This window comes from Pelodiscus sinensis, chromosome 19 (assembly GCF_052426305.1).
Source record: "Pelodiscus sinensis isolate ZL-2025 chromosome 19, ASM5242630v1, whole genome shotgun sequence".
Taxonomy (NCBI): Eukaryota; Metazoa; Chordata; order Testudines; family Trionychidae; genus Pelodiscus; species Pelodiscus sinensis.
This window is the reverse complement of record NC_143070.1, coordinates 33,588,820-33,601,523: the sequence shown is the minus strand read 5'-3', so window position 1 is coordinate 33,601,523 and position 12,704 is coordinate 33,588,820. Positions and strand designations below refer to the sequence as shown.

The 12,704-nt window shown below is 68.0% G+C and overlaps 1 protein-coding gene across 1 annotated transcript in view; it reads left to right on the top strand.

Moving 5' to 3' along the window:
* GABBR1 (gamma-aminobutyric acid type B receptor subunit 1) overlaps positions 1-12,704 on the top strand; it is a 53,654-nt gene that overhangs the window by 34,307 nt on the left and 6,643 nt on the right. The window contains exons 7-17 of the mRNA XM_089771215.1: positions 1,427-1,561; positions 2,161-2,331; positions 3,188-3,289; positions 3,786-3,851; positions 6,122-6,313; positions 7,624-7,866; positions 8,007-8,070; positions 9,330-9,407; positions 9,896-10,046; positions 11,636-11,768; positions 11,963-12,079. Coding sequence (XP_089627341.1) covers positions 1,427-1,561; positions 2,161-2,331; positions 3,188-3,289; positions 3,786-3,851; positions 6,122-6,313; positions 7,624-7,866; positions 8,007-8,070; positions 9,330-9,407; positions 9,896-10,046; positions 11,636-11,768; positions 11,963-12,079 — 1,452 coding nt within the window. The remainder of the gene's footprint in view (positions 1-1,426; positions 1,562-2,160; positions 2,332-3,187; positions 3,290-3,785; positions 3,852-6,121; positions 6,314-7,623; positions 7,867-8,006; positions 8,071-9,329; positions 9,408-9,895; positions 10,047-11,635; positions 11,769-11,962; positions 12,080-12,704) is intronic.

Here is a 12,704-nt window from a genome sequence, read left to right as displayed (position 1 = left end):
TGCCATGCCCTGAATAATTCATGGGCCCCTTCTGGTGTCCAGCCAGGGGAGGGAGGATGGGCTGTGACCTTCTGCAGGGAGCAGGGAGCCCGGACTAGTGGTTAGAGTGGTGAGGCTCGGAGCCAGGACTCCTGGCGTTGTGGGGGGAAGTGGGGGCCAGTGGTTAGAGCAGGGAGGCCGGGTGCCAGAACCCTTAGGGTTGAGCGTTGGGGGTGCAGAGCGGGGTCTAATGGGTTAATGGGAGTAGCTGGGAATCAGGACTCCTGGGTGTCTCTCTCTCTGGGAGGGCAGTGGGGCCTAGTGGGCGGAGCGGGAGCACAGCGAGTCAGGGCTCTGAGAGCAGCGTGGGGTGCAGGGTGAGAGCTGGGAGCGGTGCGGCGGGGCAGGGCAGGGCGGGGGCAGGTGTGTCAGGGGAGGGCTGGGCCGGGCAGGGGAGGTTCAGGCAGGGCAGGGCTGGGCAGGGGAGGTTCAGGCGGGGGAGGTTCGGACGGGACCAGGGAGGGCGGGGCAGGGGGAGGCAGGGCAGGGGAGGGGAGGTTCAGGCGGGGGAGGTTCGGACGGGGCGGGGCAGGGCTGGGGAGGGCGGGGCCGAGTGGGGCAGGGGAAGGCTGGGTCGGGAGGGGCCGGGGAGGGCGGGGCAGGGGAAGGCAGGGTCAGGTGGGTCAGGGGAGGGGCGGGGCCGGGCAGGGGAGGTTCAGGCGGGGGACGTTTGGGTGGAGCAGGGCTGGGTCGGGCGGGGCACGAGGGCAGGGAGGGCGGGGCTGGGTCAGGCAGGGCCAGGGAGGGGAGGGGCAGAGGAGGGCGGGGCTGGGGAGGGCGGGGCCGGGCGGGGCAGAGGAGGCGGGGTCGGGCGGGGCAGGGGAGGGTGGGGCAGAGGAGGGGGGGCCGGGCGGGGCCGGGGTGGGCGGGGCAGGGGAGGGTGGGACAGAGGAGGGCCGGGTCGGGCGGGGCCGGGGTGGGCGGGGTAGGGGAGGGTGGGGCAGAGGAGGGCCGGGTCGGGCGGGGCCGGGGTGGGCGGGGTAGGGGAGGGTGGGGCAGAGGAGGGGGGCCGGGCGGGGCCGGGGTGAGCGGGGTAGGGGAGGGTGGGGCAGAGGAGGGCCGGGTCGGGCGGGGCCGGGGTGGGCGGGGTAGGGGAGGGTGGGGCAGAGGAGGGGGGCGGGCGGGGCCGGGGTGGGCGGGGTAGGGGAGGGTGGGGCAGAGGAGGGCTGGGTCGGGCGGGGCCGGGGTGGGCGGGGTAGGGGAGGGTGGGGCAGAGGAGGGCTGGGTCGGGCGGGGCCGGGGTGGGCGGGGTAGGGGAGGGTGGGGCAGAGGAGGGCCGGGTCGGGCGGGGCCGGGGTGGGCGGGGTAGGGGAGGGCCGGGCGGGGCAGGGTCGGGCGGGGCAGGGAAGGCCGCGCCCCGTCCGTGACGGTGGGTCCGCCCCCGCAGTGCGACCCGGGCCAGGCCACCAAGTACCTGTACGAGCTGCTCTACAACGACCCCATCAAAATCATCCTCATGCCCGGCTGCAGCAGCGTCTCCACCCTGGTGGCCGAGGCCGCCCGCATGTGGAACCTCATCGTGGTGAGCGGGGCGGGTCTGTGGGGCGGGGGCGGGGGGCTGCACTCGGGGAGGGGGGCGGCGCGGGCGCCGATGAGCCAGCTGGGGGGAGAGAGAAGCAAGTGGCGGTCCGAGCGCGGCCGTCGTGCGAGAGGTGGGGCGTGCGAGGCGACGGGGCACGGCTCTCGCATGGACGGCCCCCCTCCCTGCAGCCTGGCCCCCCCCATATTGGACACGCCTTCCCCCCAGAGCCAGCCGGGTTCCCCACCGTCCTTCCTCTCTGTGGTCACATCCCGGGGCCCTCTGGGGCGTCAGCCACTTTCCCCTGCCTCTCCCCGGGAACTTGGGGGAAACTGAGGCACGCACCGTGGTCGCGGAAACTACCGGGAGAATGTGGCCACCCTGCCAGCGGGGCGCCCCGGGAGAGGCTCTGATGCCGCCCAGCGGCGCGTTTTTCTACAGCGGGGGGTGGAGGGGGCGTCAGCACCCGCCCCGGTGCACAGAACAAAATTCCTTCCGCACACTTGGTCTCGGGGAGCTGCGGGGGGAGCGGGGGGGATGCTGAGGTATTGGTGGGGTTGGGGGGCGACCGCCCTGACCCCCCCTCCGCTGACCCCCCCCAGCTGTCGTACGGCTCCAGCTCGCCGGCGCTGTCCAACCGCCAGCGGTTCCCGACCTTCTTCCGCACCCACCCCTCGGCCACCCTGCACAACCCCACCCGCGTGCAGCTCTTCAAGAAGTGGGGCTGGACCAAGATCGCCACCATCCAGCAGACCACCGAGGTCTTCACCTCGGTACGGCCCCGCCCCCCGCCGGCCCCGCCCCTCCCTCCTCTGGGCCCCGCCCCTCCCTCCTCTGGGCCCCGCCCCTCCTCCTCTGGGGCCCCTCCTCCCTCCAGGCCCCAACCACCTCCGCCTGGCCCCGCCCCTCCCTCCTCTGGGGCCCCTCCTCCGCCCGGCCCCGCCCCTCCCTCCTCTGGGTCCCGCCCCCTCCTCCTCTGGGGCCCCTCCTCCCTGCAGGCCCCTCCCACCTCTGCCCAGCCCCGCCCCTCCCTCCTCTGGGTCCCGCCCCCTCCTCCTCTGGGGCCCCTCCTCCCTGCAGGCCCCTCCCACCTCTGCCTGGCCCCGCCCCTCCCTCCTCTGGGGCCCCTCCTCCGCCCGGCCCCAACCACCTCCGCCTGGCCCCGCCCCTCCCTCCTCTGGGGCCCCTCCTCCCTGCAGGCCCCTCCCACCTCCTCCTGAGCCCCACCCCTCCCTCCTCTGGGCCCCGCCCCCTCCTCCTCTGGGGCCCCTCCTCCCTGCAGGCCCCTCCCACCTCTGCCCAGCCCCGCCCCTCCCTCCTCTGGGGCCCCTCCTCAGCCCGGCCCCGCCACCTCCTCCTCCTCTGGGGCCCTTCATCCTCCCGGCCCCACCCCTCCCTCCTCTGGGGCCCCGGTCCCTCCTCCCCCTGGCTCTCAGCCCCTCCTCCGCCCGGCCCCGCCCCCTCCTCTTCTGGGGCCCCTCCTCCCTCCAGGCCCCTCCCACCTCCTCCTGAGCCCTGCCCCTTCCTCCTCTGGGGCCCCTCCTCCCTCCAGGCCCCTCCCACCTCCGCCCGGCCCCGCCCCTCCTCTTCCGGAGCCCCCGGCGCCCCCTGACCCCTGCCTCCCCCCAGACGCTGGACGACCTGGACCAGCGGGTGAAGGAGGCCGGGATCGAGATCACCTTCCGCCAGAGCTTCTTCTCCGACCCCTCGGCGCCCGTCCGCAGCCTCAAGGTGAGACGCCCTCGGCCGGGGGAGGGGCCTGGCGCGGAAGGGGGAGGGGCCTAGGGCTGGGGGAGGAGGAACCTGGGGCGGAAGGGGGAGGAGCCTGGGGCTGAAGGGGGAGGGGCCTCGGGCTGGGGGGAGGGGCCTAGGAGCGGAGGGGCGGCCCAGCGTTGAGCTGTTGGGGGCCGTGGAGCCGGCGGGAGGGCAGGGCAGGGGGCTGGCCGGCGGGGGGGGGGGGGCTGGGCTGGACAGACGGGGCCCCCCGGCCCCCACCCCGTGTGCTCCCCATCCCCCGTCCAGGTGGGGTCCCCCCCCCCGCAGGCCGGCCATGAGTAGGGGGGTGTCAGCGTCACCTCTGGGGGGGAGGCGCCAAGCTCCAGGTGTATGCAAATTTATGCAAATGTGCAGCACCCCCCCCCGTGAGCTGGCGAGCGGGGTGGGGGCGGTGGCGGGGGGCAGGAGGTAGGTGGGGGTGGTAACCGTGTCCCCCCCTCCCGCCCCCCAGCGCCAGGACGCCCGCATCATCGTGGGGCTCTTCTACGAGACCGAAGCGCGCAAGGTCTTCTGTGAGGTGGGTCCTGGGGGGCCGGCCTCCTGCTGGGGGCAGTGGGGGGCTGGCTCCCTGCTGGGGGGCAGGTGGGGGGCAGGCTCCATGCTGGGGGTAGTGGGGGGGCTGGCTCCCTGCTGGGGGGCAGGTGGGGGCAGGCTCCATGCTGGGGGGCAGGTGGGGGGCAGGCTCCATGCTGGGGGGGCGAGTGGGGGGCTGGCTCCATGCTGGGGGGGCGAGTGGGGGGGGCTGGCTCCCTGCTGGGGGGCAGGTGGGGGGCAGGCTCCATGCTGGGGGCAGGTGGGGGGCAGGCTCCCTGCTGGGGGGCAGGTGGGGGGCTGGCTCCCTGCTGGGGGGCAGGTGGGGGCAGGCTCCATGCTGGGGGGGCGAGTGGGGGGCTGGCTCCATGCTGGGGGGGCGAGTGGGGGGGCTGGCTCCCTGCTGGGGGGCAGGTGGGGGGCTGGCTCCCTGCTGGGGGGCAGGTGGGGGGCAGGCTCCATGCTGGGGGGGGCCAGTGGGGGGCTCTGGACTCATTAGTATAGGGCAGCTGGGGTGGAGGGGCTGGACTCAGCACTGGATGGGGGGGCAGAGCCCCACAGCACAGATACCCCACAATGCTCATGCCCCATAACACACCCCATAGCACACACATGCATGTGGTTCATGCATGCCCCCCACAGCGCGCGCACACACACACACACACACACACACACACACGCCTCACAACACACATGCTTCATACCTCACAACACACACACACCTTATACCTCACAACACACACACGCCCCTCACAACACACACACCTCATACTTCACAACACACGCCTCACACACACACACACATGCTTGACACACACACACACGCGCCTCACACACACACACACACCTCACAACACACACACACCTCATATCTCACAACACACACACCTCATATCTCACAACACACACACACACCTCACAACACACACACCTCATATCTCACAACACACACACACACACCTCACAACACACACACTCCTCATACCTCACAACACACACATACCTCACAACACACACACCTCATATCTCACAACACACACACACCTCACAACACACACACCTCATATCTCACAACACACACACACACCTCACAACACACACACTCCTCATACCTCACAACACACACACACACACCTCACAACACACACATACCTCACAACACACACACCTCATATCTCACAACACACACACACACCTCACAACACACACACACCTCATATCTCACAACACACACACCTCATATCTCACAACACACACACACACACCTCACAACACACACCTCACAACACACACACTCCTCATACCTCACAACACACACACATACCTCACAACACACACACCTCATATCTCACAACACACACACACACCTCACAACACACACACACCTCATATCTCACAACACACACACACACCTCACAACACACACACTCCTCATACCTCACAACACACACACACACACCTCACAACACACACATACCTCACAACACACACACCTCATATCTCACAACACACACACACCTCACAACACACACACCTCATATCTCACAACACACACACACACCTCACAACACACACACTCCTCATACCTCACAACACACACACACACACACCTCACAACACACACATACCTCACAACACACACACCTCATATCTCACAACACACACACACACCTCACAACACACACACTCCTCATACCTCACAACACACACACACACACCTCACAACACACACATACCTCACAACACACACACCTCATATCTCACAACACACACACACACCTCACAACACACACACACCTCAGACCTCACAACACACGCGCCGCACAACAGGCCCACACAGGAGATGGCTGGGCCTAGCCAGCCAGCCAGCACTCCCCTGCCAGCTCCGTCACGTTCCCCCAGCGCCACCCCCCGCCCCAGATCTTATCTGTGCCAGTCCCACTGCGGCAGCCTGAAAGTGGGTCAGCGCCAGCCACGCAGCCCCTCGCCGGGCCCCCTTCCCTCCCCGGCCAGGCCCGCCTCCACCCCGGCATCACGGCAGAGGTTCCCTCTCGCCCTTGCCACTTTTCCCGCCCGCGAGCCAGTTTTTTCCACCCGCGGTGCGGAATAATTTTATGTTCTGCGCACCTGTGTGCACCACCCGCCGAACCCCAGGGGCCTCGCCGGGGCGGGTCTGTGAACCCCTGGCCCTCGCGGCGGCGGGAGGGCGGGGGCGAGGGGGCCGGGCTGAGCGGGCGCCCGTCTCTCGGGGCGCAGGTGTACAAGGAGAAGCTCTACGGGAAGCGGTACGTCTGGTTCCTCATCGGCTGGTACGCCGACAACTGGTTCCGCATCAAGGACCCCGCCATCAACTGCACCGAGGCGGAGATGGCCGAGGCGGTGGAGGGGCACGTCACCACCGAGATCGTCATGCTCAACCCCGAGAACACCCGCAGCATCTCCAACATGGTGAGGCCAGGCGGCGGGGGGGCGGGGGGCAGGCCCCAGAGCAAGGGGGTGCCAAGAAGAGCCTGGTGGACAGTGGAGCAGAGGTGGGGACTTGCGGGGGCCAGGAGAGCTGGGGCAGGAGGACCTGGGGGGGGAGCGAAAGAGAGGCAGGGAGGGGGTTGTGGGCTTGCCTTAACTCAGCCCTGTCTCCTTAACCCTGCCCTCTCCCCTTAACTCTGCCCCTTCCCGTAATTTTGTCCCTTCCCCTTAACTCTGCCCCTTCCCCTTAACACTGCCCCTTCCCCATAACTATGGCCTCTTCCCTCAACTATGCCTCTTCTGTTATCTCTGCCCCTCCCCTTAACTCTGCCCCCTTCTCTTACCTCTGCCCCTCCCCTTAACTCTTGTCTATTCTCCTTAACGCTGCCCTTTCCCTCACCTCTGCCCCTTCCCCTTAACACTGCCCCTCCCCTTAACTTTGCCCCTTCCTTTTAACTCTGCCCCCTTCTCTTACCTCTGCCCCTTCCCCTTAACACTGCCCCTTTCCCATAACTCTGCTCCCTACCCTTACCTCTGCCCTTTCCCCTTAACTCTGCCCCCTTCTCTTACCTCTGCCCCTCCCCTTAACTCTTATCTATTCTCCTTAACGCTGCCCTTTCCCTCACCTCTGCCCCTTCCCCTTAACACTGCCCCTCCCCAACTTTGCCCCTTCCCCTTAACTCTGCCCCTTCCCATAACTTTGCCCTTTCCCCTTAACTCTGCCCCCCTTCCTCTTACCTCTTCCCTTCCCCTTAACTCTGCCCCTGCCCTTAACTCTGCTTCCTTCCCTTTAACTCTGCCTCTCCCCTTAACTCTTACCTCGTCTCCTTAACGCTGCCCTTTCCCTCACCTCTGCCCCTTCCCCTTAACACTGCCCCTTTCCCATAACTCTGCCCCCTTCCCTTACCTCTGTCCCTTCCCTTAACTCTGCTCCTGTCCTTAACTCTGTCCCTTCCCTTAACTCTGCTCCTGTCCTTAACTCTGTCCCTTCCCTTAACTCTGCTCCTGTCCTTAACTCTGTCCCTTCCCTTAACTCTGCCCTTTCCTTTTAACTCTGCCCCACCCCTAAACTCTGCCGTAACTCTGCCCCTTCCCCTTAACTCTGCCCCTTCCCCTTAACTCTGCCCCTTCCCATAAGTTTGCCCTTTCCCCTTAACTCTGCCCCTTCCCCTTAATTCTGCCTCTTCCCGTTAACTCTGCCCCTTCCCTTAACTTTGCCCCTTCCCTTAACTCTGCTTCCTTCCCTTTAACTCTGCCTTTCCCCTTAACTCTGCCCTTTCCCTGCCCTGCAGACGTCCCAGGAGTTCATCGAGAAGCTGCAGAAGCGGCTGGGCAAGAACCCGGAGGAGACGGGGGGCTTCCAGGAGGCCCCGCTGGCCTACGACGCCATCTGGGCCCTGGCCCTGGCCCTGAACAAGACCTCGGCCGAGCTGGTGAAGAAGGGCCTGCGGCTGGAGGACTTCAACTACAACAACAAGAACATCACCGACGAGATCTACCGCGCCCTCAACTCCTCCGCCTTCGAGGGCGTCTCGGTGAGCGGCCCCGCGCCGGCCTCCAGTCCAGGCTCCGCCCCCCCAGCTCCACCCCCCGCCCGTGGGCGCCCGCGGCCCACCGGGGAACGGCCCTACTGCCGCTAGCGGTGACGCCGGCCCGTGTGTCTTTCCCCGCCCAGGGTCACGTGGTGTTCGACGCCAGCGGCTCCCGCATGGCCTGGACCCTCATCGAACAGCTCCAGGGTGAGTGACGGCCCGGGCAACAGCGCCACCCCCGGCAACAGCTCGACAGCCCTGCCCTGGGCAACAGCGTGTCACCAACCCCCGCTTGCACAGCAACTGCCGCTTGTGCAACAGCTCCACAACCCCCGTTCTGGGCAACAGTTTGCCAGCAACCCCCACTTGCACAGCAACCTCTGCTTGTGCAACAGCTCAACAACCCCCGTTCTGGGCAACAGCTTGTCAACACCCCCTGCTTGCACAACAACTCCCGCTTGTGCAACAACTCAACAGCCTCTGCTCTTGGTAACAGCTCAACTGCCCCTGCCCTGGGCAACAGCGTGTCACCAACCCCTGCTTGCACAGCAACTGCCGCTTGTGCAACAGCTCCACAACCCCCGTTCTGGGCAACAGTTTGCCAGCAACCCCCACTTGCACAGCAACCTCTGCTTGTGCAACAGCTCAACAACCCTCACTCTGGGCAACAGCTTGGCAGTCCTTGCCCTCGGCAACAGCTTGTCAACAACCCCCCACTCACACAACAACCCCCACTTGTGCAACAGCTCTACAACCCTCACCCTGGGCAACAGCTTGTCAACAACCCCCACTTGCTCAGCAACCCCGCTCTTGGCAACAGCTCAACACCCTCTGCGCTGGGCAACAGTTTGCCAGCAACCCCTGCTTGCACAGCAACCTCCGCTTGTGCAACAACTCAACAGCCTCTGCCCTGGGCAACAGCTTGTCAACAACCCCCACTTGTGCAACAGCTTGACCGCCCTCATGGGGGACAATAGTTTGACAGCCTTTGCCCTGGGCAACAGCTTGACAACCCCCCACCCCGATCAACAGCTCGACCACACCCCCGCCACAGCTCATCGACAAGGTCCCCCCCACACACAACAGCTCAACAACCCCATGGGTCAACACTACGCTCACAGCTGCCCCATCCCACGTACCGCACAGCACAACACCTCCCCCTGCGCAACGCACCTTGCAACACACCCAGCACCCACACCACCACAACCGCCCCTCTGTTCACACCCCCCAGCAACACACCACACCCCGGCGCTCCCCCAAGCGCACCGTGTCCCACCACAACCCCCCGGCAAAACCACACAACCGCCCCTCGCTCCAAGGGCGACAGACAGCCCGGCTTCCCAAGCTCCCCGCCCACCCCAGAGCCAGGAGGCTGCCCTGGGATGATAGGTGGGGGGCGGTGTGATGGGGAGGGGGGGTGTCTGACACACACCCCTCCCCGGGACTGACCCCTTCCCCCTCGGCAGGGGGTGTCTACAAGAAGATCGGTTACTACGACAGCACCAAGGACAACCTGTCCTGGTACAACAACGACAAGTGGATCGGTGAGCCCACAGCCCCTAGGGATTGTGGGAGGGGTTCCCCACGCACCCCCCCCCCCCCGGGCCGTGCCCTGCTGCTAAGGATTCTGGGAACCCTCCCTCCCTCCTCACCACCCCAGGGTTTCCCTTCCCCCCCCTGCAGCCGGGTATTGTGGGAAATCTCCCCCCCCCCACCCGGGTGTTTCCGTCACCAGTGGCTCCAGGACCTGCCGGGATCGGGAACGTCCCGCCTCCCCCAGAGGGTCTCCCGCCCCCGGCCCCAGGGATTCTGGGACTCCTGCCCCCCCAAGCGGAGTCCCATCCACGGGCCCCACGGCGGTGGGGGACTGCAGGAATGGCCCCTCGGAGGGCTGGGGGGGGTCCCCGTGGATTTGGGAGCTTCGGGGTCCGAGGGGAGTCGCCGGGGTGGGGGGCTGACGGGCCCCGGGGCGGGTGGGATTGGGGGGCGCAGTGCTGGGGTCAGCCCCCCCTCCCCTGGCTCTCCCCTGCAGGGGGCGCCCCCCCGGCCGACTACACCAAGGTCATCACCACCTTCCGCTTCCTGTCGCAAAAACTCTTCATCTCCGTCTCCGTGCTGGCCAGTCTGGGCATCCTGCTGGCCACTGTGTGCCTGGCCTTCAACCTCTACAACGGGCACGTCCGGTCAGTGCCCTACGGCGCCCGCCCCACGGCGCCCGCCCCACGGCGCCCCATAGCCACCTCCCCCCCGGCCTGGGCATCCTGCTGGCCACCGTGTGCCTGGCCTTCAACCTCTACAACGGGCACGTCCGGTCAGTGCCCCACGGCGCCTGCCCCACGGCGCCCCATAGCCACCTCCCCCCCAGCCTGGGCATCCTGCTGGCCACCGTGTGCCTGGCCTTCAACCTCTACAACGGGCATGTCCGGTCAGTGCCCCACGGCGCCTGCCCCACGGTGCCCGCCCCACGGCGCCTGCCCCACGCGCCTGCCCCAAGGCGCCCCATAGCCTCCTCCCCCCCCCGGCCTGGGCATCCTGCTGGCCACCGTGTGCCTGGCCTTCAACCTCTACAACGGGCACGTCCGGTCAGTGCCCCACGGCGCCTGCCCCACGGTGCCCGCCCCACGGCGCCTGCCCCACGCGCCTGCCCCAAGGCGCCCCATAGCCTCCTCCCCCCCCGGCCTGGGCATCCTGCTGGCCACCGTGTGCCTGGCCTTCAACCTCTACAACGGGCACGTCCGGTCAGTGCCCCACGGCGCCCGCCCCACGGCGCCCGCCCCACGGCGCCCCATAGCCACCTCCCCCCCGGCCTGGGCATCCTGCTGGCCACCGTGTGCCTGGCCTTCAACCTCTACAACGGGCACGTCCGGTCAGTGCCCCACGGCGCCCGCCCCACGGCGCCCCATAGCCACCTCCCCCCCAGCCTGGGCATCCTGCTGGCCACCGTGTGCCTGGCCTTCAACCTCTACAACGGGCATGTCCGGTCAGTGCCCCACGGCGCCTGCCCCACGGTGCCCGCCCCACGGCGCCTCCCCCACGCGCCTGCCCCAAGGCGCCCCATAGCCTCCTCCCCCCCGGCCTGGGCATCCTGCTGGCCACCGTGTGCCTGGCCTTCAACCTCTACAACGGGCATGTCCGGTCAGTGCCCCACGGCGCCTGCCCCACGGTGCCCGCCCCACGGCGCCTGCCCCACGCGCCTGCCCCACGGCGCCCCATAGCCTCCTCCCCCCCCGGCCTGGGCATCCTGCTGTCCACCGTGTGCCTGGCCTTCAACCTCTACAATGGGCATGTCCGGTCAGTGCCCCACGGCGCCTGCCCCACGGCGCGTGCCCCACGGCGCCCCATAGCCACCTCCCCCCCGGCCTGGGCATCCTGCTGGCCATCGTGTGCCTGGCCTTCAACCTCTACAACGGGCACATCCGGTCAGTGCCCCACGGCGCCCGCCCCACGGCGCCCCATAGCCACCTCCCCCCGGCCTGGGCATCCTGCTGGCCACCGTGTGCCTGGCCTTCAACCTCTACAACGGGCACGTCCGGTCCGTGCCCCACGGCACCCGCCCCACGGCGCCTGCCCCACGGTGCCCGCCCCACGGCGCCCAGCCCCCCATGCCATGGCCGTGTCCGTAGGGGCCGGTCTCTGCAGTGAGGGGGCAGGGGCCGGGCTGTGGGGCGCCCCCCATGCCATGGCCGTGTCCGTAGGGGCCGGTCTCTGCAGTGGGGGGGCAGGGGCCGGGCTGTGGGGCGCCCCCCATGCCATGGCCGTCTCTGCCCGGCAGGTACATCCAGAACTCGCAGCCCTACCTGAACAACATGACGGCCGTGGGGTGCACGCTGGCCCTGGCCGCCGTCTTCCCCCTGGGGCTGGACGGCTACCACATCGGGGCTGGGCTCTTCCCCTTCGTCTGCCAGGTGGGGCTGGGCTCGCGGTGGGGGGTCAGAGCGGTTGTGGGGGCAGCAGGGGACAGGCGGGGGTGGAACTGGGGGCAGGGAGCGCAGGAAGGTGGGGGGCAGGGGGAAGTCTGGGGCTGAAGAGGGGGGGTGGCAGGGCGGTCAGGGGGGCAGCCGGGGGGGCCGCTCTGACCCCGCCCTCTGCCCCCCGGCAGGCCCGGCTCTGGCTTCTGGGGCTGGGGTTCAGCCTGGCCTACGGCAGCATGTTCACCAAGATCTGGTGGGTGCACACCGTCTTCACCAAGAAAGAGGAGAAGAAGGAGCGACGCAAGGTGAGGCCGGAGGGGGGCCGGGGGGTCCGGGGCGTGGGGCAGGCGGCGGGCAGGGGGGGGCATCAGGCTGCAGATATGAGGTGGAGCACTAGGGGGCGCTGTGGATTTGCGGGCGCTATGCCGGGCACTAGGGGGGGCTGTGGATTCGGGGGCGCTATACCGGGCACTAGGGGGCGCTGTGGATTTGCGGGCGCTATACCGGGCACTAGGGGGCGCTGTGGATTTGCGGGCGCTATACCGGGCACTAGGGGGCGCTGTGGATTTGCAGGCGCTATACCGGGCACTAGGGGGCGCTGTGGATTCGGGGGCGCTATACCGGGCACTAGGGGGCGCTGTGGATTTGCGGGCGCTATACCGGGCACTAGGGGGCGCTGTGGATTTGCGGGCGCTATACCGGGCACTAGGGGGCGCTGTGGATTTGCGGGCGCTATACCGGGCACTAGGGGGCGCTGTGGATTTGCGGGCGCTATACCGGGCACTAGGGGGCGCTGTGGCTTTGCGGGCGCTATACCGGGCACTAGGGGGCGCTGTGCATTTGCGGGCGCTATACCGGGCACTAGGGGGCGCTGTGGATTCGGGGGCGCTACACCGGGCACTAGGGGGCGCTGTGGATTTGCGGGCGCTA